At 49.4% G+C, this 27,348-nt stretch overlaps 1 protein-coding gene across 1 annotated transcript; it reads left to right on the plus strand.

The window, feature by feature from the left end:
- Positions 1 to 286: 286 nt before the first annotated feature.
- On the plus strand, positions 287 to 26,045 carry LOC130127367 (G protein-activated inward rectifier potassium channel 1-like). Its single transcript, XM_056296992.1, has 3 exons — positions 287 to 955; positions 24,543 to 24,759; positions 25,369 to 26,045. Exons 1-3 carry the CDS (start codon positions 287 to 289, stop codon positions 26,043 to 26,045), a joined length of 1,563 nt encoding a protein of 520 aa, XP_056152967.1.
- Positions 26,046 to 27,348: the final 1,303 nt, after the last annotated feature.

Consider the following 27,348-nt stretch of genomic DNA (forward strand, 5'->3'; position numbering starts at 1 on the left):
GGCGGCGGCGGGGGGGGGGGGGGGTCCATGAAATCCTCCGGCGCGCACTGGTCTATGCTGACGGGCATTGCGCAGGGTTTCCGCTCACTTGCGAGGGATTTTGGCAGCCGGGGGCACGCGCGTCCGGCTCGCGGGATGAGAGTATTGTAAAACTTAATCGCGTTGCTCCGTTTCGGGCCAAGGATCGGAGGGAGGGAGGGAGGGAGGGGGCGAGCGTGCGTGCGTGCGTGCGCAAAACTTGTTTAAGAAGGGTTCCGGTTCGGCGCAATTCAACGGCGAACGGGCTATGTCTGCGATACGGAGGAAACTAGGCGAGGACTACCAGGTGGTGAACACCAGCCAGGGCACGACCTTCTCCGCGCCGGCCAAGAGGAAGCGGCAGAGGTTCGTGGAGAAGAACGGCCGCTGTAACGTGCAGCACGGCAACCTGGGCGGGGAGACCAGCCGCTACATCTCCGACCTGTTCACCACGCTGGTGGACCTCAAGTGGCGCTGGAACCTACTTATATTCATCCTCACCTACACCGTGGCGTGGCTGGTCATGGCCTCCATGTGGTGGGTCATCGCCTATATACGCGGCGACCTGAGCCAAGGCGGCCACGACCCGTCCTACACGCCGTGCGTCGCCAACGTCTTCAACTTTCCCTCCGCCTTCCTCTTCTTCATCGAGACGGAGGCGACCATCGGCTACGGGTACCGCTACATCACCGACAAGTGCCCCGAGGGCATCATCCTGTTCCTGTTCCAGTCGCTGCTGGGCTCCATCGTGGACGCCTTCCTCATCGGCTGCATGTTCATCAAGATGTCGCAGCCCAAGAAGCGCGCCGAGACGCTGATGTTCAGCCAGGACGCGGTCATCTCGCAGCGGGACGGCAGGCTGTGCCTCATGTTCCGCGTGGGGAACCTGCGCAACAGCCACATGGTGTCCGCTCAGATCAGGTGCAAGCTCATCAAGGTAGGCTTGCGCGACCTTCTCTCGAGGTCCAATTACTAAAACAAAAAGTCACGTTATATATATATATATATTGCAGTGGCGCCAGATGGTCGGCGAATGGGATGGCCAAAGAGGGGACACATTTTTTTTTGGGTGGGGGGGGGGACTAAACTCTGGGTATATCATTTCCAATTGCGGCTTACTGTATGCGATGCAGTGAATTAGATGAGGAAATATAGGCGGTCAAATCCATGCAAATGACTGTTTGGTATAATTGGCTGGGAAAGTTGTCTGAAGATCTGGAAATATGGCGCTCGGGCCACCTTTCCCAGTCTGCTTCATTGCTGTTAGGTGGTCGCGCTATTTGCACACATCTCCATGGTGGAGTAGTGAAACGCTAATCTGAGATCTTCATGAAGTGCTTACTGTCAGGGCTCCTCCTCACCGTCACAACATCCCCATAGTGTCTTTACGTTGTAATGTAGGTCGTGGGTTGGCAATGGGGGGGGGGGGGGGTGGCCAGTGTTTTGTATTGATGGCGGCCTTATAGACGCACACCCCCCTGGCTACCTCTGAGGTACTTTCATACACCAAGTTGTGTGACGACAGTTTGACGGTGATGTCCAGCCATGCTCCATCTCAGCTGGGAATCAGCAGGTGCAGCCCTCAGATATGGTTTGATAATACAGTTGATGCAAAGCTCCATCACCTCTTATCCAGAGTAAAATGTGAACTGTAATCATCCACAGGAAATGGACGAAGAAAAGGAAGCGTGTGTCGAACACAGATGGAGGATTTTTATTATTATTCTTCATTAATCCCTGTGGGGAAATTCTGCTCTGTATTTAACCCATCCTAGCTGTGTAGCTAGCAGCAGGGGGCAGCCATTGTGCAGCACCCGGGGACCAACTCCAGGTGGTCTTGCCATGCCTTGCTCAGGGGCACAGACAGGAGTAGTAACCCTAACATGCATGTCTTTTTGGTGGGGGGGGGGGGGGAGCCGGAGCACCCGGAGGAAACCCACCACAGACACGGGGAGAACATGCAAACTCCACACAGAAAGGACTTGGTATGATATGACCCCCCCCCCCCATGGTTAGGGTTAGGGCCGTTCTTGCTGTGACCGACAAGAGGAGGCAGTAGTGCAGCGACCAGGACACATACCCACATCCGGATTCCCATCCAATTGTGTCTGTAGGGACTCCCGACCAAGCCGGAGGTAACACGTGGATTCGAACTGGCGATCTCCATATCGATAGTATAGCGAATTCGGGGGGCAGCCGGGAACTGCCACAACCGGGACGCGAACCTGGATCTCCCGCACCACGGGCGACTACGTTAACCAGTCAACTAGAGTCTGTTCCGGATGAATAGACTCGCTACACCCCCCGGCGCCCCTGGTTGAGGTGTGTTAATCAGTGAGACAGATTAGTGTAATGCTGGGTTGGAATGGAAACCTCACATGCACATGGACCTCCCCTGGCACATGTGTGAATACCGCTGGTCCAGCAGAATAGACCGCCGAATCTCTGCCATCATGAATTGGCTCTCCATCCATCACTACAAATGATCCAATTCCTTAAGGTCCTTTCGATCTGCAGAGAAAGCGTGGGTCTCGCCGGAGGTTCCAGTATGTGATGTAGGGCCTGTTTCCGTGTGTGACAATTACACATTTATCCTCGGCACTGCATATTCTGGAGGCTGGCTCGGCTCTGGGAACCGGCTGCCCATCTCTCTCGCCTACCGGAAATTTATGATCCGCCGAGTCCATTCTCAGGTCCAGTTGGGATCATCACAAACACGGAGCCGTATAGTCAGCACAACTGACCTGGGCCGTACGTCTATCTTCGACCCCAGCTGAACTGCCTGCAGATGAGATGTATGCCCCCCCCCAGGCACCCCCTCCCCCCCTCGGTATGTAGGAATTCCTACTTATTGACTGAACGTTACTCCGAGGCAGTTCTGCTCCCATGAAGAGCGGGACCACAACCAAGTAATGACTGTGTTGCCTCACTTACAGATGCCGTTAATCTTGATATCTGAGAGAGGAGGAGAGCCCCATAGAGTCTGCTCTAAATTAATATGTTTTCAAAAATTGTACAAAATCTTCCCTTCGGTGAAAGGGGAGCCGAGACAGATGCTGTAAGCTCGTGCCAACGACGACACGATTGGTTATTGGAAATACAAATGAGAAAAACTCCAGCTCTGAAATACCGATATTTCACATCCAGACACGTCCTCAGCTTTTTTTTTCTTTGAAAATATGTTTATTGGCATTTACAATTTTAGTAGATACAAGTCACATGCTGAATAATTTAACACAATAAACCCCCCCCACCCCCTCCCGATATTCCCAGATGCTCAAGGAGAAATGAAGATTAAAGAAATAAGGAAATTACACTCAACTAAATCGTAGACAAAACAAAAACAAAAGCTCAAGAAAAGTAAATAATCAGCATCGTTCACCTTTTACACAAAGACTCTCTCGGTTTACAATCCAGACCAGTCGGGCCGTTCCTGACCCGAGTCAAGAGGCATCCCAGTCTGTTATACTGGTTAACGTGTCAAAGTAAGTCGACGGTCCTCCACCAAAAAACGACCCCATAGGTCGTTTGTACAAGCAGCTTATTACGACCTATGGTTACGTTTTAACGTTAAGCGCCCTCTAGCGGTCGTGCTGCCAATAGCAATCTTAGTTACTATACGAAACAACACAAAAACAGACTGACCGCATATTCTATTGTTCTCATTGTTTCTATCACTTTTTACCGACTACTCACCTTTATTAGCCTGTCTATGAGGCGTCGTAAGAAGGATGTCAACAACTAGATAAAAACCCACAATGCACAGAGGCGAAAAGTATCTGTGGCGTATCCCCCGCCGCCGGTAGGGGCGCTAGTTTAGGAAACGCTCCTATGGGTCGTATTGGAGGGTATACGACCTACGTGGTCGTATGGGTTGGAGGACTTGCAGAAGAAAATGCACCCAGACTTTAGTGAACTTGTCCCTGTGACCCCCTTAAGGTACATTTTGTCTTTTCCAACTTTGTTTTTTTTTGTGGAATGTTCCCTCTTTTTTCTCCCCAACTGCATTTGGCCAATTAACCCACTCTTCTGAGCCGTCCCGGTCGCTGCTCCACCCCCTCTGCCGATCCGGGGAGGGCTGTAGACTACCACATGTCTCCTCCCATACATGTGGAGTCGCCAGCTGCTTCTTTTCACCTGACAGTGATGAGTTTCGCCAGGGGCACGTAGCGCGCGGGAGGATCACACTATTCCCTCCAGTTCCCGAACAGGCGCCCCGACCGACCAGAGGCGGCGCTAGTACAGCGACCAGGAACGCATACCCACATCCGGCTTCCCACCCGCAGGAACGGCCAATTGTCTCTGTAGGGACGCCCGACCAAGCCGGAGGTAACACGGGGATTCGAACCGGCGACCCTCATGTTGGTAGGCAACGAAATAGACCGCTACGCCACCCGGGCGCCCTTATCTTGCCCAACTTAAGCTAACAGCTAATATCCCTGACCCATCTGACATGGGACGGGGGTCTTGAGCTCTTCCAGTTTAACAGCATTTAACAGCACTATATTGCTAGCCGAGCTAGCAATATAGTGAAGGCCAGCAGTTTATGCATATGAGATGGCCTGTCACAGTCTTCCGGACCCACACCAAGTTTGGCAATTAAAGGGTGAGGATCAATAGTCGTACGGAAAATTTCACTTGAGGATTTAAATAGTGCCGGCCTCAGTGTTAAGAAGGGTAAGAGCATTTCAGCACCAATGAACCTCCATTAAATACTACGAGTAAATCCTGAACATTAAGCAGCCCATTCCCACACCCTTCAGTGGTTTTCAGAGTACTAGTGGCTGTCAGATGCCAACACGCAGCAAAAGAACAGCACCGACTCCTTTCAGCACTGCCTGGCTTGAACTGACGTTGCATGCATGCATATAGTCACTGGAATGTGCTCCACATGCCATCTAGCTTCTCTCTTGGTCCACAAGGAAAGCAGCGCCTGGGGGTGACAGGAAGCATTTGTGGCTCCTCCGGCCCTGTGTGGAGAAGTGTGATAGTAAAACACAACTCCCGGGGAAGAGTCTGACATTATACAAGGTTCACCAAAAAGCCATTTAGCATGACTTCCTGCATTGAAAGAGTTACTGTCCTGTCAGTCATCTTTTATCTGGCCGCAGCTAAAAGACAGACTTACTCCAGTTTCCTCCTGCAGTCCAACGTCGTGCATATTAGGTGAGGTTCTAAGTCGCCTGTTGGTAGGAATGGTGTGTGAGGGACAATGTGTGTGTCAGCCATGTGGTGGACCGGTGACCTGTCCAGGTTGTCTCCCTACCTTCTGCCCAGCGCATGCGGACATGGACTCCAGCCCGCTTGTGTTGCTGTAAAGCCCCTTGAGGCAAATTTGTAATTTGTGATATTGGGCTACATGAGTAAAATTGACCTGACTCGACTTGTAGCACTGAACAGGAATTAGTAGGCATAGTGGTTGAATGAATGAATGAATGAATGAATGAATGAATGAATGGTCTGAAATAATATCCAGTGCTTTTTTTTTAAACCAAACAAATTAATAATAGAATGACTTAAAAGCGGTGAAATACTTTTCACATTTTTGGCACCATTTTCTACCACTTCATTTGATAAAACATTATCATGCGGTCTTCCACCGACAGCCTTCCACTGACTGAGTTTTTTGACGTTACACACACCGCTTCCGGTCTGGGAAGATGGCGGCGTGAATTCATGTTTGTGGCGGCCTCACCCAGTACCGTCCATGCAGTGTCTTTGTCCACGTCTGCGTCTTAGTTTGTGTCTTCGTTTGATGGCTGGGAGAGCTGGTGCTGGGTCGGCTGGTGGAGCTTGGTCTGCTGCGTCCTGTGGACCCAGGGACCACGGCTCTACCCGGAGCTGTGCCCGAAGAAGAAACACCGAGGGCGGCCTGACAGGACGTGGAAGCGGTGCAGGCTAAGCTAACTGCTAGCCCATGCAGACCGGCAGTTCTGATAACACCGAGGGCGGCCTCGCCTAGCATTGACTGTGTTTTTGGTGTCATCGTGTGGAGTGTGGGGTGGGGTGACCAGACGTCCCGGTTTGTCCAGGATTGTCCCAGTTTGTCCAGGATTGTCCCAGTTTGTCCAAGACTGTCTCGGTTTCAAGTTGGGTGTCCTGACTCTCGGCTACTCTAGCCTGTCTTTTTTTGGTGGGAGGGGATAAAAGTCCTTCAATGCATCATGTCCGGCGAGACAGACAAGCTTGTGAGCGCGTGCACGAACATGTGGTACACTATTTAGGGTCCCAGTTAGGGATTTTGAAAAGCCGGTCACCCTAGTGCGGGGAGGTGTGTTGAAGGTATCTGGCTGGGGAGAGCTGGCGTTGGATCGGCCGGGGGAACCTGGTCTGTTGTATCCGGCGGGCCCAGGGACCACAGCCCTGCCTAGAGCTGCGCCCGGGGAGGAAACACCGAGGGCGGTCTGACAGGACGTGGAAGCGGGGCAGGCTAAGCTAACTGTTAGCCCACGCAGACCGGCAGTTCCAGCAGTCATGCTGGCGTTCGCTCTCTTGGACAGTGAATTTTTTTCTTTGTTCTTTGGATATGTTGGCTATATGTGTGCTTGTGGTTTTTTGTAGTTTGGATATAGTATGTGTTGTTGTGATTTGGATGTGCTTCTGTCTTTACGTTGCACTGCTGCAGGGAAACGATATTACAGTTCATGTACGCAAGTGCATGAAATGAAATGACAAATAAATGCTCCTGATTTCTGACCCCTGACATTAATGCTTCAGAAAAATTTAGCTATGCTAACAATTATATAAACGTCTCTTTAATCCCTCAATGCAAAACTGAGCAAAAATGAATTAAGTTATGCTGTAAAACCAACAAAATATCTTACCATCTCCATATTAAGATACTGTTTGTAAAGAGTGTTACAGTAAAAAACAAACGGTGGAATGCCTTGAGGAATAATGCCAGCTGTGTTGTTTAGAGTAATTGCACCCTTGTGAATATTAATTCCACCATAGATTAGAAGAGACTGTCTAATCCACACCAACCAACAAACCCTTTCTTCTCTGCACCCCCCCCCCAAAAAAAAATCCATATCCAAAAAAATCCTCCCGAGCACTTTTCGAAGAAGGGAAAAGGCTCAGCTGGGTTGGCTTTTGTTTTTTCAGCATAATATTGCAGATACTGATACTCTTCCTGCAGTACTGCAACTACATAGCACATTTGTTTTCTTATGGGGAAATAAGGAATACTTGGGAAAGCTCCATTTCGTGTAGGCCCTAATGACTGCAGTTATAACGAGGCTCAAGTAGGCAAGTAGCTGGTTTAGAAGCTGGCACGAGCTTAGTCAAAGTGTCAAGAGAGATGGTCTCAAAAGCTGCAATAACAGGGACTCATTGTATAGATGTGGATTTGGTAAGACAGGATCTGCAGGAGTAGATGGAGTTGCAGAACCGATTTTATTTATGACCTCATCAACCTTATTGCAGAAAAAGTCTGGAAATTCGTGGGCCGTGAACGGTGAGCAGCTGATAGACGGCTGCTTTTTTAGTAAGTTTAGATGCAGTGTCAAAGAGAAATCTGGGGTTATGTTTATTAATATTGATTTAGCGAGGGAGAGATGTGCTGCTTTCAGAGCAGCTAAAGCACACTTGTATTTCAATAAACACTCGTGCCAAGATAGGTAAAAAAAACTTCCAATTTTGATTTTCGCCATTTACATTCCAGTCCCACTTAAGAGCACGTGTCTCATCAGTAAACCAGGGTGGAGGCCCCTTTAGTCGCCTAGCTCTGGTAGCGAGAGGTGCAACTGAATCGAGGAGACTAGAGAGGGCCACATTTAAGCCACTAGTGAAATTTTCAACAGAGTCATTTACCACAGTGAAAGGAGCCAAGACTTCAGGCAGCTGCTGGCCAAATGCAGCTACAATGGAGGGACCAGGGTGGCGAGTGGCCATTACATCTCTGCCGACCTTCACAACACAGTACAATAATGCTTCAAATGTGATGACAAAATGATCTGACGCAGCAGATGTGGCTGGCAAGACATCCGGATCAGAAACAGCTATCCCTTTAGATAAAACCAAATCAAGGGTGTTACCACTGCAATGAGTCGACTCTTGAACAAACCGAGCGAACCCAAAAGTATCAACAAGCACCAGAAAGGCTTTACCTAGAGGATCAGCAGCCTTATTCAGATGGATATTGAAATCGCCAAGAATTAGAATCTCATCAGAGTGAGTAACAAGGCCTGAGACAAACTCTCCAAATTCTTCAAGAAATAATGAGTAACAGCCAGGAGGTCGACAGAGTATCACAATGTGTGTGTTGTGACACATTCCTCATGTAACCATCGCTAAAGTTTTCTATGACTTGTGCCACAGTAGACCTTCTGCCGGTTCAGACCAGACAGGATGGTCTTCATTGCCCTCGTGAATCGATGGGCCTTGGGCGCCCAACACCTTGTCGCCAGTTTATAGTTTGTCCCTCCTTGGACCACTGTTGATAACTACTCACCACTGCTGACCAGGAGCACCCCACAAACCTTGTTGTTTAAGAGGTGCTCTGACCCAATCATCTTGCCATAACAACTTAGCCCTTGACAAAGTCGCTCAGGTCTTTACTCCTGCCTATTTCTCCTGCATCCAGCACTTTGACTACCAGAACTGACTGTTCGCGTACCATCTAATCTACCCAGACCAGGACATTTGCCCTTGTTTGGAGATTATCGACGTTATCCGGTTCACTTGTGAGCAGTGGCGGATCTGGAGATTTTTTGCTGGGGTGGCAAAGGGGTGGCAAGACTGTGTCCCAGAGGTGGCAGCTGCCACCCCTTGCCACCCCGTAGATCCGCGCCTGCTTGTGAGTGGTGATGATGTTTTGACTCCTCAGTGTGTAACCACCTCACGGAGGATGCTCCCTTCCCTCCACCTCTGCTACACCTCAACAGAAAAGTGCTGCTGGCCTCCTCATACTCTGCCCTGCCGTTGCCGTGTGGGGATCGGTGTTGTCACCACTGCTGGATTTAAGCCTGGGCACATACTAAAGGACGTTTCAAATCCTTACATGTGAGAAACCACACAAATAAGGACATATTTTATAGATATTCTGTCTTTCAGTCGTCATAATGTGTTTGTGCAGTAGTTATATTTGGATATGATAACTTCAGCATGGTGCCGTGGATGGTAGCCTCGGTTCTGCACTCTCCTCTACTTTTTCTGTTTTTGTCCATACTAAATTGTCCCTAGGTATGAATGTGTGTGTGTGTGTGTGTGTGGGCCATATGTGATGGCCTGGTGGCCTGTCCAGGGTGTCTCCCCGCTTGCCGCCCAATGACTGCTGGGATAGGCTCCAGCATCCCCGCGACCCTGAGAGCAGGATAAGCGGTTTGGATAATGGATGGATGGATGTTTAGTTTCCAGCACCCACTCACTGATCACATACAGCAGGGAGGAACTTTTAAGTCTCCAACTGTCCACTGGACAACCAGAACAGGCTTTTTTTCCCGAATTTAACTGAACGTTTTAACGAAAGTCTGTGCGGACTACGCCGAAGACGCCGAAGGTAAGCAGCCGAAGCACTCATTAAACTGCCACAGCTGGGATTTAGAACCATGCTACTGTCAATTCCCCCGGCGAATGTCCGCTCTCAGGCCAATGAACCGCTACTTCTAAATGGGGAAAAAAAACTTGGACTTTTCCAAATCTGCCACTCCGTGCCTCACTGAAACCTGGCCCCGGACGGTGCACTTCATCTGCCGCACTTCCAACTCCTCCGAGCAGACCGTGAAACGGAGCTATGAGGGATAAAAAATGGGCTTCACAGCTCTGGTTCACAGCAAAAATCAGGCAGCTTCGTCAGGCCAAAGAGGAAGCCCACAGGAGTGGAGATAGGATCCGGTACAACCAAGCCAGAAATACACTCACAAAGGAGATCAGAGTGGCCAAAAGGTGCTCCTCTGAAAAGTTGAAAAACGGGGTTTTCTGCCAACAATCCAGCACCAGTCTGGAGAGGTTTGAAAGACATTACCAACTACAGGAGACCCCCCCCCCCACACTGCAGGGAACCATCAACTGGCTGATGACCTAAATGGGTTTTACTGCAGGTTTAATAAGTGCACGTTCACACCCCTCACCCTCTCCAGCCTCAACACACAACCACCCGCACTCGCTGCCAGCTGCTCTACCCTCCCCACTGACCCCTCCCCCCCCCACCACCTGCACTCATGCACTCAGAATCTGTGTTGTGGAGGTGCACCGGCTCTGCCGGAGACAGAAGACCAGGGAGGCACCGGGCCCAGATGGCATGTCACCCTCCTGTCTGAAAGCCTGCGCTGACCAGCTGGCCCCAATCTTCTCACTGATCTTCAACAAATAACTGGAGCTGTGTGGAGTCCCCACCTGCTTCCAGAGCTCTATCATCCTGGTCCACAAGAAACCCCGTATCACAGGATTAAATGACTACAGGCCCATTTCCCTAATGTCTGTAGTCATGGAATCATTTGAGAGACTGGTGTTGGCCCACCTGAAGGAAATCACAGGGCCCCCCTCTGGACCCCCTGCAGTTTGCCTACCGAGCAAACAGGTCAGTGGAGGATGCAGTCCACATGGCAATGCACTGCATCGTCCAGCACCTCGACTCCCCAGGGACACACGCAAGGGTCCTGTTTGTGGACTTGAGCTCTGCGTTCAACGCCGTCATCCCAGACATCCTCCACTCCAAAGTCACCCAGCCTCCATCTACCAGTGGATTAAAAAGAAACTTCCTGACAGACAGGAGGCAGCAGGTGAGGAAAAATCACATCCAGCACCCGAACAATCAGGACTGGTGCCCCCCAGGGATGTGTGCTCTCCCCTCTACAAAAAATGACTGCAACTCAGGAGACATTTCTGTTAAACTCCTGAAGTTTGTGGATGACACACACAGCATTGGCTTTATCCGGGATGGTGACGAGTCTGCATGGAGACAGGAGGTTGGTTGATCAGCCGGCCCTCTGGTGCGGCCATAACAACCTGGAGCTGAACACGCTCGAAACAGTGGAGATGACAGTGGACTTCAGGAGGAGCCCCCCACCCCACCCCACCCCTCACCATGCTCAACAGCACGGTGTCTGTGGTGAAAACCTACAGATTTCTGGGTTCCGTCACCTCCCAGGACCTACGGTGGGCACCCAACATCGACACAATCGGGAAAAAGGCCCAGCAGAGGAAGTACTCTCTCCATGAGCTCAGGAAATTCAACCTGCCTCAGGAACTGTCGATTCAGTTCTACACTGCAATAATCCAGTCTGTCCTCTGCACATCCATCACTGTCTGGTCTGGATCGGCCACCAAACAGGACAGGGACAGACTACAACAGACAGTTAGGTCTGCAGAGAAAATCACTGGTGCCAACCTGCCCTCCATTCAGGACCTATACACCTCCAGAGTCAGGAAACTGGCAGGCAGCACCACTGCAGACCCATCACACCCTGGTCACAACCTGTTCCAACTCCTGCCCTCTGGTAGGCGCTACAGAGCACTGTACCCCAAAACAACCAGATATAGAAACTGTTTCTTTCTTCTGGCTGTCATTCATATGAACACTTAACACTGTCAATCAATCCAACCATGTTCTATATACTGTACATGTTGTATATACTGCACTGTACATGTATACAATGTACTGTACATGTTGTATATACAATACTGTACATGTTGTATATACTGTACTGTACATGTTGTATATACTGCACTGTACATGTATATAATGTACTGTACATGCTGTATATACTGTACTGTACATGTAGTATACACTGTATTGTACATGTTGTATATACTGCACTGTACATGTTGTATATACTGTACTGTACATGTTGTATATACTGCACTGTACATGTATATAATGTACTGTACATGTTGTATATACTGCACTGTACATGTTGTATATACTGTACTGTACATGTTGTATATAATGTACTGTACATGCTGTATATACTGTGCTGTACATGCTGTATATACTGTACTGTACATGTTGTATATACTGTACTGTACATGCTGTATATACTGTACTGTACATGTTGTATATACTGCACTGTACATGCTGTATGTACTGTACTGTATATGTAGTACATACTGTACTGTACATGTTGTATATAATGTACTGTACATGTAGTATATACTGCACTGTACATGTTGTATATACTGTACTATACATGTAGTATACACTGTACTGTACATGTTGTATATACAATACTGTACATGTTGTACATACCGTACTGTACATGTTGTATACACTGTATTGTACATGTAGTATATAGTGTACTGTACATGCTGTATATACTGTACTGTACATGTTGTATATACTGCACTGTACATGCTGTATATACTGTACTGTACATGTATTATACACTGCACTGTACATGCTGTATATACTGTACTGTACATGTAGTATACACTGTACTGTACATGTTATATATACTGTACTGTACATGTTGTACATAATGTACTGTACACGTTGTCTATAATGTACTGTACATGTTGTATATACTGTACATGTAGTATATAATGTACTGTACATGTTGTATATACTGTACTGTACATGTTGTACATAATGTACTGTACACGTTGTCTATAATGCACTGTACATGTTGTATATACCGTACTGTACATGTCGTATATACTGTACTGTACATGTTGTATATACTGTACTGTACATGTATTATACACTGTACTGTACATGTAGTATATACTGTACTGTACATGTTGTATATGATGTACTGTACATGTTGAATATAATATACTGTACATTGTACATATACTGGTACACTCTGTCATGTCCATCTACCTCAGGCGTGTATGTGAATTACCTGCTAACATCTGTTTCAGCATCTCTGATATATTCTCTGCACCGCTGCACTTTATCACCTCTTATTTCGCCTGTATAAGTCAGTCCTTGTGTGTATATCTGAAGATCGTTGTGTTGTAGTGTTGTAGTGTTGTTATTCTATGTTCAGTACACTGAGAGAGCCGCGAAACCAGACTCAAATTCCACGTGTGTGCAAACCTACATGGCCAATAAACACGGTTCTGATCCTGATAATTCACACACTTGATGGTTAGGCCAAGATGGGACATCACACGCCATCAACCATCAACAAGAATCCTGACTCTCACCGCTGTTTTAAGCCAGTAATTGGCAGTATTACAACACTGGACACCAAATGCCACTACCAAATAGAGTAGAAAAAGAAAAGGGCTCACAGGTGGTGTCCAAATGCTTCTGCCACATCCCACATACTGACAGAATAACCTGCATTCTAAATGTATTTAGTATGTATGGTAAACCTCTCACACTATCCTCAGTCCACCAGTGGAAGTAAGGGCCATGTGGTTGGTGCTGCCCATATCTCCACGCTAACCAAGCAACATTCACTGTCCTGTCAATCCATTCTAGATTTTTTAGTGAAAATAGGTGACATCCTGGCATCTTTAGTATGTAATTTCCCCCCCCCTGTTACAAAGATTTTAATATATACCTGAAATGGGTGCTGTATAGTACATACTATGGTCGTAGCACGTATGGGTATTCAGGACATGGCCTCAGAACCTGGGGTCTCGGAGAAACCCGTGACGATCAGAGCAAAACGAACATGAAGGTTGACAGTCAGACCTGTTGGGCATTTGGTGCGAGTTATTTCGCAGCTTATGGCGGCACGGTGGCACTGTGGTTAGCACGGTCACCTTACAGCAAGAGGGTCCTGGGGTAGTCCAACATTGGGGGGGTCGTCCCGGGTCGTCCTCTGTGTGGAGTTTGCATGTTCTCCCCGTGTCTGCGTGGGCTTCCTCCAAGTGCTCCGGTTTCCTAAATTGTCCCTAGGGGTGAACGTGCGGGCCCTCTGATGGCCTGGCGGCCTGTCCAGGGTGTCTCCCCGCCTGCCGCTCAATGACTGCTGGGAGATAGGCTCCAGCATGCCTGCGACCCAGAGAGCAGGATAAGCGGTTTGGATGATGGACGGATGGATATTTCGCAGCAGAAAAACAAGACTTTAAAGAAAGACAATTAAAAACGGTTAGTTTTTAGTCGTTTGGCGTTCTCAGTTGGCTTCCCTCCTGTTGGCAGCAATGGCTTTCTGCTCCTTCTCTCACCCTCAGCTGTAAACATCAAATGTGTTTGGTATTATGGAGGCAGCCCCAACTGGCGTGCGAGGGAAACAGGAGGCTAAAGAGTGAATCTGTAAATACTTCACACTTACAGGGACATCTGGGGAGGCGAGTTCCCGTGGAGCCTCAAGTCAGGCCAAATATCCTATAGTGTGTACCCAGCCTTAGTGAAGCTGTCTTGCCGACTTGTGTTTTCCACCGGTTTTACTGTTGCCAACAAAATGACAAAGATGTTTTGTGAGCGCTCACTCATATGCCGCCGTGTCCATAGACTGCACAATGGAAGCGGTGCAGGATTTTACACTATATCGACTTTACATCATCTTCCATATCTGAGCTTCGCCGAGTGAGCCGTTCCTCGTTGATTGGTGTGGGAAGATGGCGGCGGCCTCACCCAGTACCGTCCATGCAGGGTGTTTGTCCACATCTGCGTTAGGTGGCTGGGAGAGCTGGCGCTGGATTGGCTGAGGGAGCCTGGTCTGCTGCGTGCTGTGGGCCCAGGGACCACGGCTCTGCCAGAAGCTGTGCCCGAAGCGCTACCACCAAGGGGCGTCTGACAGGACGCGGAAGCGGGACAGGCTAAGCTAACTGCTAGCCCATGCAGACCGGCAGTTCCGATAAAAGAGAGGGCGGTCTGGCAGCGGTCTCGCCTAGCCTTGACTGTGTGTTAGTGTCGTTGTGTGGAGTGTGTTGGGGGGGGGGGGGTAGGGGGGTGCCGAAGGTGTCTGGCTGGGAGAGCTGGCGTTGGATTGGCTGAGGGAGCCTGGTCTGCCGCGTCCTGTGGGCCCAAGGACCACGTCCCGGACTGGAGCTGCGCCTGAAGAGGAAACACCGAGGGCGGTCTGACAGGATGTGGAAGCGGGGCAGGCTAAGCTAACTGCTAGCCCATGCAGACCGGCAGTTCTGACAGTCGTCCTGGCTGGCGTTCGTTCTCCTGGACAGTGATCTTTGTGTGTTAGTTCGGATCTATGTGTTCTTGCAGTTTTTGGATACGAGTTGTTGTCTTGTGTTGCACTGCTGTGAAATGAAAGGACAAAGTGTCTCTGATTCCGACGGAAACAGTCTGAAGTAAATTAGCTTATCGGTTATTTCTTACTTCCGTTACTGTACAATTGAAAATGTGAAGTTTACAATATGCAGTGTTGGATTTACAGAGGAGTGATTTCCAATATGTAGGGAAAACAAGGCCTCACAAAGACTGTCCAGTCCTTGACGTTGCACCCAGAACGCCGGAGCACTCTTAATGAGGCGCATTGGTCAAGATGGCACATTTGTGCGTCCGAGGTTGTCCCGTGCAGGCGCGCGCCCAACAATATGCGACTCGAGCAACAAACCGAATTCTTAAAGGCGGCCAAGTCTTGCGCTCGCGTGGCCATGCATTTCCTGACCCACCTCAAGGTGTCCCTCATTCGCCTTCCGCTGACGTGTCAGCGGATTTGCTCCAGGGAACAACGGCAGGCCGGTAAGGCTCTTACGCACCAGGCTGACGTGGCGGAACATCTGCATGGACACGCACATTCACCTGACGTAGGGTTGGGCCACACAGGGGAGAGTCCTCACATTTGGAGAGAAACGACAGGCTTTGAAAAGAGAGAAAGAAAATGGTCAGATGTGGCGACTGAGGGAGGGAGAGAGAGAGGGAGAGAGAGAGAGCGAGAGAGCGAGAGAGCGAGAGAGCGAGAGAGAGAGAGAGAGAGAGAGAGAGAGAGAGAGAGAGAGAGAGAGACAGATGGAGAGAGAGGAAAAGAAGTGACAGCTAGGCGGTGCTTGTCACTGTCAAGAGGCGCTGGGCTCTGTGGGGAGGGGGCTGACTGGGGCTGATTGATGAGGGACAGCACTGGAGGACAGAGAGACAGACAGGCAGACACACGGACAGGCAGACAGACAGGCCGACAGAAACACAGGCAGACAGAAAGACAGACTGGCAGACAGACAGACAGAAAGACAAAGAGGCAGAAAGGCAGAGAGGGGCAGACAGACAGGTAGACAGTCAGGCAGACACACAGACAGGCAGACAGACAGGCCAATAGAAAGACAGGCAGGCAGAAAGACAGACAGGCAGACAAGCAGACAGAGAGACAGACAGGTAGACAGACAGGTGGATACACAGACAGACGGACAGACAGACAAGCAGACAGACAAAGAGGCAGAAAGGCAGAGAGAGGCAGACAGACAGGCAGACAAACAGACAGACAGACAGACAGACAGACAGACAGACAGACAGACTGGCAGACAGACAGACTGGCAGACAGACAGACAGACAGACAGACAGACAAACAAAGAGGCAGAAAGGCAGAGCGAGGCAGACAGACAGGCAGACAAACAGATAGACAGACAGACAGACAGACAGACTGGCAGACAGACAGATAAACAGACAGACAGACAGACAGACAGACAGACAGACAGACAGACAGACAGACAGACAGATAAACAGACAGACAGACAGACAGGTAGACAGACAGGCAGATACACAGACAGACGGATAGGCAGACAAGCAGACAGACAAACAGACAGACAGACAGATAAACAGACAGACAGACAGACAGACAGACAGACAGACAGACAGACAGACAGACAGACAGACAGGCGGATACACAGACAGATACACAGACAGACGGACAGGCAGACAAGCAGACAGACAGGTAGACAGACAGGCAGATACACAGACAGACGGACAGGCAGACAAGCAGACAGACAGACAGACAGACAGACAGACAAAGAGGCAGAAAGGCAGAGAGAGGCAGACAGACAGGCAGACAAGCAGACAGACAGACAGACAGACAGACAGACAGACAGACAGACAGACAGACAGGCAGACAGGTAGACAGACAGGCAGATACACAGACAGACGGACAGACAGACAGGTAGACAGACAGGTAGACAGACAGACAGACAGACAAAGAGGCAGAAAGGCAGAGAGAGGCAGACAGACAGGCAGACAAGCAGACAGACAGACAGACAGGTAGACAGACAGGCAGATACACAGACAGACGGACAGGCAGACAGGCAGGCAGGTAGACAGACAGGCAGACAGACAAAGAGGCAGAAAGGCAGAGAGAGGCAGACAGACAGGTAGACAGTCAGGCAGACACAAAGAAAGACAGACAGGCAGGCAGACAGACAGGCAGACATCTCGATGTGACTCACCACATCTGTCACAGTCCTACTGAGTGGGCAAGTGGAGAAGGATAAATGGAGGAGGATCAGGGAGAGAAATGCAGAGAGACAGGCCAGCGGCATTAGCTGCTGTGGTGCTGCTGAGAGACTGGGACCAATAGTGAAAAGCGGATCAGCTGCCACACTCTGCAGAGCCCATGTGGACTCACACAGACAACAACACAAAGCGTACATCTTCACTCTTACAAAAGAATACGATCTTACAAACACACACAAACACAAACACACACACAGATTATCATTGAAAGGAAGTGAGTCATCAGGAATAGAGGTTGCCTTCACTCATCTCGACTCTCAGGTGGCTCCTTGGTAAATGAAGCATTTCCTCTGCAGAAAGGCCCTCTTCCTGTCCTGTGCCGTCTGCATCCCTTCTTTAGTGCAGGACCAGAGCGTGTCAGGGGTCGCTAAGTGGCTTGCTTCATAAACCAGGTACCTTTTTTCCCCTCGGTGTGGGGGGGGGGGGGAACTTGTTCGCATCTCTTAACAGTATTGGTGCGGAATAAAATCGATTTCTGTCAAATAGAAATCATCAACAGCCAAGTTTTCAACCCAAACACTCTGCCCTAGCACTGCCAATAGATGCAGCTGCCTTGAATATCTCAGTACCACACGTGCTGGTACGGTACCGACTCACAGCCCTCCTCCATAACCCGGGCAGCGTGCAGTACTTCAATAACAGAGCTGAGGCAGTGACGGGCCAGATAAGATCAGGCCCTGTTGACGGTAGACTCATCTGAAAAAGCAAAAGGGGATTATGAGCTAACGTGATCCGGAAAAAGGTTGCCCGGATCTTCTGACATTTGTCAGCTGAGTCAGAGAGGGGATCTGTAAAATTCTTCACCGGGAGACGGTTCCCGATCTCTTTTAGTCTTGATCTAAGAGCGAGGAGTGGGGAGGTTTTACCCCCTCCCCAGTTCCATAAAGCCAGTCTCCGAAGTAAGATCAGAATCAGGAATCAGAAACACCACTTGGTTCATTTCATGCTCTTGCGCACATGAAACGAAGCGAAACACCGCCCCCCCCCCCAGCCCACAGCAGTGCAACACAAAGACACAAACACACACCCCAAAACTACAAGAACACATATACCCAAACTAACACACACACACACACACACACACACATATATATATATATATCTATATATATCTATATATAGATATATATATATATAAAAACTAAAAAAAATAAATTAAAATAAAATCACTGTCCATGGAACACCAGCCAGGATGACTGTGGGAACTGCCGGTCTGCATGGGCTAGCAGTTAGCTTAGCCTGCCCCGCTTCCGCGTCCTGTCAGACCGCCCGCGGTGTTTCTCCATCGGGCGCAGCTCTGATCAGGGCCGTAGTTCCTGGGCCCGGGTAGCGTAGCCGTGTTGATCGGGCGTCACTGGTCGCTGCACTCGCGCCTCCTCCTCAGGGGAACTGGGGGGGGGGGGGAAATATCGTGATCCTCCACGCGCTACATCCCCCTGGTGAAACTCCTCACTGTCAGGTGAAAAGAAGCGGCTGGCGACTCCACATGTATGGGAGGAGGCATGTGGTAGTCTGCAGCCCTCCCCGGATCGGCAGAGGGGGTGGAGCAGCGACAGGGGCGGCTTGGAAGAGTGGGGTAATTGGCCAAGTACAATTGGGGAGAAAAGGGGAGGAAAATACCATCATAATGATCCAAAGTAGCATCTTCCACAGTAACCCCAAATTTGGCCGTGGCAAAACAACGAACTACTCTTGACACTGGAAATGGAGCATGGCATCTTCAGTTCCAGCCGTTTCCTGCCCTCTGCCCATTTTGGACGTACGCTTGTGCACTTTGGTCTGTGGGATGGAGCAGGAAGTGGGGGAAGTTGATTTGTGAGTATAGACAAGAGGGTGATAACACATAATGCACAGTGCATACTCTTTGAAAGGGGATCTGAGGGGTGTGCTTTCTCCCCCCACCCCCTCCCCTCTTTCTCTTAGCAACAGGAAGGAGGCACGTTGTCTTTTACTAGATAAAACCCTTAAGAGGCAGACAGGTTAAGGAAAGAATAAGCGGTGGTATTTTTCAGTCTTTCTTCTCAGTGGCCTCCAGAATTTTCCCTTTTCAGACCGCTCTCTCCCTCACAGTGCCCCCAACAATGCAAAGCATAGCCGCCTATTGGGTTTTTTTTCCTCTTGTTCGAGCCTTATCTTTTCATTGCCTTTGAAATCCACCCCCCCTCCCCTACCCCAAGGGCCCTGCTCTGCTTTTTTCCTCTATTTGCCTGATCATTCTTGTGCTAATTCTTCCAGTTTTAAAGTGTGTGGGCGACAGTGGTTCGCTGCTAATCCAGTGAGGATAATCACAGGTCATAAATGCAATAGATACATGAGATGGGCGCAACCATCACCCCTGGCTGTCACCGCTGATTCAGCATGACCTCACAGTGCCGGTTCTGTGTTAAATTTGCTCGTTAATTTCCCCCCCCCCCAAGTTTGGAATATCAGTTCCACCAAGACTCACAGCTCATCCGGCGGGTATAATGGCTTTCCATCCTAAAAGTGCAACAGTCGAGAGAGTACTCAGATGCCACCTTCCTCCCCGACTGCACCTTCTAGAAGCAATTATAACAGATTCAGTGGGATGCTTGACACTGAATCTGGGAAAGGGGGGGGGTTTCTTCATCAAGGCAAGCCCGGGAGCTGTGGGCACAGACGTCTTCCTATGAAATGTCACACCCTTCTGTCCTCGATGTTCCTGTGAATACAAATGACAAATCACAGTCTGTTCACCATCTGTGAACCTCGAGCTGGGGCACTACCTTGCATACAAGTGAACAGTAGGCAAGGGATAGAACCAGCAGCAATGAGCTTTGGCACCATGCAAGTTAGTCTGGGTAATGAGCTGAGATCAGGAATCAGGAATCAGGAACATTTATTTGTAATTTAATTTCATGCATTTGCATACGTGAAATGAAATGAAATATCGTTTCCCCCAGCCCAGAATAGTGCAACACAGAGATAAAAACACATATCCAAACTGCAAAAAAAACCCTACAAAAACTGCAAACACACACACACACACACACACACACACACATATATATATATATATATATATATATATATATATATATATATATATATATATATATATATATATATATATATATATATGTATAAATCACTGCCCAAGAGAGTGAATGCCAGGATGACAGTTGGAACTGCCGGCCTGCATGGGCTAGCAGTTAGCTTAGCCTGCCCCGCTTCCACGTCCTATCAGACTGCCTTCAGTGTTTCCTCCTCGGACCCAGCTACAGGCAGGGCCGTGGTCCCTGGGCCCACCAGATGCAGCAAACCAGGCTCCCCCAGCCGATCCAATGCCAGCTCTCCCAGCCAGACACCTTTGACACATCTCCCCGCACTCCACACGATGACACCAAAAACACAGTCAAGGCTAGGTGAGGCCGCCACTAGACCGCCCTCGGTGTTATCAGAACTGCGCAGGCTAGCAGTTAGCTTAGCCTGCCCCACTTCCGCGTCCTGTCAGACCGCCCTCGGGGTTTCCTCTTTGGGTGCAGCTCCAAGCAGGGCCGTGGTCCCTGGGCCCACAGGACGCAGCAGACCAAGCTCTCCCAGCCCATCCAGCTAGGTCTGCTGCATCTGAACTGCATCTTGTTCTGCAGTCATCTGAAGGGATGGAGAAACGTTATATTGGGGGATTTTATCCACTTATTTACACTGTTGGAGCATTCAAAATCTAGACATGGGTCGTGCCAGGGTTTTTATCTTGGGGCCCTTCCAGAACCATTTTCCCCTCTCTCCTGCACACCGCATGGCCATCCGCATCATTTCTTCTGTAATGAGTCTCGTTCCTTTGTGGAGCTTCCTCTCTTCTGCATATCAGATGGATTAAGAGGCATGTGATTGAAAGTAAAGGTTTTTTTTGCAAGGTGTAACTATTTTTTTTGTTTTGGTCGTCCCTCAAGCCTACTCTGTAATTGCATATTTTTATTCAATTTAAGGGGGGGGGGGACAGAGTGTACTACTTATTTGATGTTGGTGCCATCCACCCCAGGAAAAAAGAAAGAAAAGTTTCTTGTTTAATCTGAGGAAAAACACAGGTGTCCTTTACATAATCCCATGATACCTGCTATGGAAGCCAGGATTACAAAGAGACACTCAAAGCATTTTAATATCACGAGAATGACGAGGCATCAGCATAAAATCAACCTCCCACACGGTATCCTAAACTATAAAAGCTCCAACTCTAATGTCGGGGGCAGGCTAAGCTAACTGCTAGCCCATGCAGGGCGGTCTGGCAGCGGCCTCGCCTGGCCTTGGTTGTGTTTTTGGTGTCGTCGTGTGGACTGCGGGGAGGTGTGTCGGGGGTGTCTGGCTGGGACAGCTTGGTCTGCTGCGTCCTGTGGGCCCAGGGACCACGGCCCTGCCTGGAGCTGCGCCCGAGGAGGAAACACCGAGGGCGGTCTGACAGGACGCGGAAGCGGGGCGGGCTAAGCTAACTGCTAGACCATGGTTCTGACAGTCATCTTGGCTGGCGTTCCTTCTCCTGGACAGTGAATTTATTTAGTTATATGTTGAATATATCCAAAGGAGTTGAATCAAGTGCAACTGGACTGGGTATATATCCGTGAAGACATTTCGCCTCTCATCCAAGAGGCTTCCTCAGTTCGGGCCTTTCTGACTAGACCAAGCTAGTCTGACTGGCTGGTGATGAGACTCAGAATTTATCCTCTAGGACACTGTTTCTCAACCCAGTCCTCAAGGACCCCCTATCCTGCATATTTTCTTTGCAACCCTGAATAGGTGCCTGTTTGTAGTTATTCAACCAATCAGCAATGAATTTTGTCCGACGTTGCACACCTTGCATAATTAAGTGCTGCGAGATGATTGGTCGAGTGAGTACAAGCAGGGCTACCTATGCAGGATTACCATGAACATCTGCAGGACTGGGGTTCCTTGAGGACTGGGTTGAGAAACACTGCTCTAGGAGTTGTTGTCGGAGCCATAGGTACGCGTGGCTCTGACTACGGCTCTGTTAGCGACGGGCGTTGGTAAACATCGGATCACAAAGAGCCACGGACCTCTATAGCTCTGACAACGAGTCCTAGAGGATAAATATCTGACTTCTATTTTGAATCATGTCTGCCTTGTTAGGACCCCCGCTCTCAATAAAAGGGCGATGTTGAGTGAGCAGATTGTAACGCCGCATCGGCCGGAAATGCCAGCCCCGCGTGCGCCATCTCCTCTAACATGTGAAATAACAGCGGAGGAGCGCACGTGCTCAACCACCACACCAATTCCGCGACACTTGACAGGAGCTCTGCGTTAATGTCAAGTCAGGTCTACTTTGTTTGTGTAGCCCGATATTACAAATTACTAACTTGCCTCAGGGGGGCATTGCAGCGACACAACACCCTGTCCTCTCGGCGGATAAGGAACACCTCCCTAAAGCAAAACAAAACAGAAAACCTTTAACAGGGAGAAAACATAGGAGGACTCGTCCGGGGGGGGGGGGGGGTCGCGACAGAGGAGGGACCTCTCCCCCAAGAAGGACAACGTGCAATGGGTGCTGTGTTTACACAACTGACACAATGTAAAAACACGGGGTCTGAGCCACGCGACCGCCATCACCATGGAGACCTGAGGGGACACATGCACACAGGGGGACTGACGTCACACACCATTCACACACACACACACACACACACACACACACACACACACACACACACACACACACACACACACACACACACACACACACGCGGGAGAAGAGGCAGGAAGAAACACGAGTCACACACCTGACTGAGAGAGAGGGGACATAACGCTGGGGCAGGATAATGACATTATATGGATTTATAAGATGGATAAAGAATGTGATGAGGAGGACGCCCAGCAGCATCCAGGTGGCGACCACTGTAACCATGGAGACCTGGGAGGAGGACAGACTACACGTGCACACTGGGGAGTCACATCACACCATTCACATACGAGGAGGAGAGAAGAAAATACATCATTCAGAGAGAGAGAGAGAGAGAGAGAGAGAGAGAGAGAGAGAGAGAGAGAGAGAGAGAGAGAGAGAAGACATGCGGGCATCCAGGTTTACTATTCCGCTGCCTAGCAACATGTGGATCGCCGGTTCGAATCCCCGTGTTACCTCCGGCTTGGTCGGGCGTCCCTACAGACACAACTGGCCGTGTCTGCAGGTGGGAAGCCGGATGTGTGTATGTGTCCTGGTCGCTGCACTAGCGCCTCCTGTGGTCGGTCGGGGCGCCTGTTCAGGGGGGGGGGGGACTGGTGGGAATAGCGTGATCATCCCACGCGCTACGTCCCCCTGGTGAAACTCCTCACTGTCAGGTGAAAAGAAGCGGCTGGTGACTCCACATGTATCGGAGGAGGCACGTGCACACATTGCTAATGTGCAAAAAGTGCACGAAACGAAAAAGAGTGAACCCGTAAAGATGAGTGAGGTTTACCATAGTACTCTTCCTCACTGTGGTGTTTACCATGGTACTCTTCCTCACTGTGAGGTTTACCATGGTACTCTTCCTCACTGTGATGTTTACCATGGTACTCTTCCTCACTGTGATGTTTACCATGGTACTCTTCCTCACTGTGATGTTTACCATGGTACTCTTCCTCACTGTGATGTTTCATATGGTACTCTTCCTCACTGTGAGGTTTACCACGGTACTCTTCCTCACTGTGATGTTTTATATGGTACTCTTCCTCACTGTGAGGTTTACCATGGTACTCTTCCTCACTGTGAGGTTTACCATGGTACTCTTCCTCACTGTGAGGTTTACCATGGTACTCTTCCTCACTGTGGTTTCATATGGTACTCTTCCTCACTATGAGGTTTACCATGGTACTCTTCCTCACTGTGAGGTTTACCATGGTACTCTTCCTCACTGTGATGTTTACCATGGTACTCTTCCTCACTGTGGTGTTTCATATGGTACTCTTCCTCACTGTGATGTTTACCATGGTATTCTTCCTCACTGTGAGGTTTACCATGGTACTCTTCCTCACCGTGGTGTTTCATATGGTACTCTTCCTCACTGTGATGTTTACCATGGTACTCTTCCTCACTGTGATGTTTACCATGGTACTCTTCCTCACTGTGAAGTTTACCATGGTATTCTTCCTCACTGTGATGTTTCATATGGTACTCTTCCTCACTGTGATGTTTCATATAGTACTCTTCCTCACTGTGATTTGTTGGGTATTAGTCTAATTGTGTGAAAGGTCAATGTATAATGTTGGTCCTGATCATCTGTGTCCTCAGTCTCGCCAGACCCCGGAGGGTGAGTTTCTGCCCCTGGACCAGTGTGAGCTGGACGTGGGCTTCGGGACGGGGGCCGACCAGCTCTTCTTAGTGTCGCCGCTCACCATCTGCCATGAAATCAACACCAAGAGTCCGTTCTTCGACCTGTCGCAGCGCTCGCTGATGAACGAGCAGTTCGAGATCGTCGTCATCCTGGAGGGCATCGTGGAGACGACTGGTTAGAACCTCCCCCCGTCCTTACCGTCATCGCCATTATTTCGTATTTTGTCTCTGTCCTGCCAGGGGAATTAGACAGGTTCATCTGTTATGGCCCATCTAAAATAGATGCCATCTGAGATGGCGGAGATACCTGACAAAGCAAATGAATAAGTACCGGATAACGTAGAGAAACCGGCGGTGCTGCGGCTCCCCGGGGACCAGTTCAGAACCACTGATTTAGGCAGCGGCCTCGTGCGATTCTCGGCAACTCCTCATTAGATATTCATCAGAACGTTAAGTTTTATGGTCTTTAAATATTCAACACGCGCGAGCCCCTCTCTGTCTCGATCACTATTCTTAATATCCCTGTCTCTCGTTTCCCCCCCAGCGTCCCATCTCCGTTTTTCATTTCTGCTCCCTGCCTGTCCGTCTGCCTTTAGCTCCTTCACCGAGGTCCCTAATTCCCCCCCCCCCCGATTTACCCCCATGTTATTCTTATTCTTATTTTCCCTCCCCGTTGTCTCTCCCCCCCCCCCCACCATCTCCTCTTGATTGGACTTAAGTGCATCTCTAATCACCTGTCTCTTATCCGCTGTTGCTTCCTTAATCCCCCCCCCCCCCGTCACAGGTATGACATGCCAGGCCCGCACGTCCTACACGGAGGACGAAGTCCTGTGGGGCCATCGCTTCCTCCCCGTCATGTCCCTGGAGGAGGGCTTCTTCAGAGTGGACTACTCCCAGTTCCACAACACTTTTGAGGTCCCCACGCCCCCGTACAGCGTCAAAGAGCAGGAGGAGAAGCCCCCCCTGGCTTCGTCGAATCCCCTGCCAGCAGCGCCCATCTCCCCCTCCCCTCCCTTGGGCACTGTCAGCGCCACGTTAGGTCGCAGGGAGAGACTGCTGTCGGTGGACTGCGGGGACTATGTCAAGGACCAAGTGCCTCGGCTACCGAGCAAACTCCAGCGCATGAGCTCCACCAAGGAGGAGCACTTCCGCAGGGGGTTGAAGACGGGGGCCACGCCGCACAAGGGCAAGGCCTCCAGCACAGGAGACCTGCCACTTAGGATTCAAAGGTTGAGGTCAAGCTCCTATCCCACCGGAGGGCACGGGGAGCCGGAGGAGCAGGTTCAGTTGTTGGCGCTGGACGGAGACGCTGGAGAGGTGGAGCTGGTGGAACAAAGACTGCCGCCGGCCCCCAACCCCATCGCTGCACCGGCCCCCTCCTCAGCCCAGATCCCTCTGGTAGGGGCCTGGCCGGAGGACAACCTGCCTCCGAAATTACGCAGAATGAACGCTGACCGTTGACCTTTTTACCAACTCCCCTAAAGACTACAAAATCCCCTAAAGACTGCAAAATCCCCTAAAGACTGCAAAATCCCCTAAAGACTACGAATCACGCTCAAAGGGCATTTCGGTTTTGACAGAACTGTATCAATTTCCCCTTTGTAAAAAAAAAAATGTTTTCCTCAATATTTCACATTGACTTGCCGGCTGTCTACTAAGTTGTCCGTTGCCATACATAGAAGGACAAGGCCGGCAAGCCGTCCGTCCACAGTGAGTCGGTTTTGACAGACAACCATCTGGGCCACTCGCCCTTGTGCAGACTGTACGTGTTTGATTCCCTCAACATGCATTCAGAACGTCTCACTCCCCCCACGCTTGTTTCTCTTATTTAATGAATCGAGCACTGGAGTGACGTCATCGACTGAATCATTGCACGTGCTGGGTGTTCGTTAAAGGATTTCTCTGAACGGGGCGTCGGAAACTCGGATTGAGGAGCAAGCTGCCTCCTGTATGTTCACTTTAAGTGGGTCGCTATAATTAGTTATTCGTACAGTGACGCGTCTAATTCTGTTTTTTCCCCCCTCTCATATTTCCAATCAATCTTTTATACTCTCGCTGTAGACGCCATTCTCCTCTGTGTAATAACCTCGCGGGTCCATTGCGAGAGGCTTCCAGCAAGGGTCGAGTCTGGACTAAACTAGCTTCCTTTTCTCATGAAACACATTTATAAAAATTTGAAACCAAATGTTTGGGAATTGCTGGAAGATTAATATCAGGGGGTGTATATACGGTATTTATTAATGCTATTTGAGACACTGAAAACTTCATATTATCACTGCAAGACATAATAAAATTCTTTTGAAAGCAAACACGTCTCCAAATATACATCTTTTCACCCTGACAGCACAGCACCTTCAACCAGAACCGTCAGCTGTCTACATCTGTAGGTATCTTCTTTTTGGTTTTTTTGGAATGTCCTCCTTTATCCTCCTTTATCTCTTTGTCCTTTACCTCCTTTATAGCTGCTCACTAGTTTTTTTTTTGGAGTTCAGAATGGGAGTTTTTGTTTTTTTTTTAATTGCAAAAAATACACATACAGGAATCAACATGACAGCAATGCACGTACAACTTCAAACAGAAAACAGAAACTCACAATGAACACAACACACTCCCCATTTGAAATATTAGTTTTCTATATAATGAAAAAAAACCATAAACTGTATAACATTAAATAAAAACAATAAAAAAGGAAAACAATTGCATTATAAAATTGAAAATAAATATACGAATAAAGAAGCATTAAGTCACAGAATTGTCAGAGGAT

Source organism: Lampris incognitus, chromosome 17 (genome assembly GCF_029633865.1).
Source record: "Lampris incognitus isolate fLamInc1 chromosome 17, fLamInc1.hap2, whole genome shotgun sequence".
Classification (NCBI taxonomy): Eukaryota; Metazoa; Chordata; class Actinopteri; order Lampriformes; family Lampridae; genus Lampris; species Lampris incognitus.

What these genes read in the sequence shown, in the direction of transcription:
- LOC130127367 (XM_056296992.1), top strand. Translation starts at nt 287, where the DNA reads ATGTCTGCGATACGGAGGAAACTAGGCGAGGACTACCAGGTGGTGAAC. An exon ending in TCAGGTGCAAGCTCATCAAG is followed by an intron (nt 956 to 24,542) that starts GTAGGCTTGCGC and finishes CTGTGTCCTCAG; the next exon opens with TCTCGCCAGACCCCGGAGGG. An exon ending in GGGCATCGTGGAGACGACTG is followed by an intron (nt 24,760 to 25,368) that starts GTTAGAACCTCC and finishes CCCCCGTCACAG; the next exon opens with GTATGACATGCCAGGCCCGC.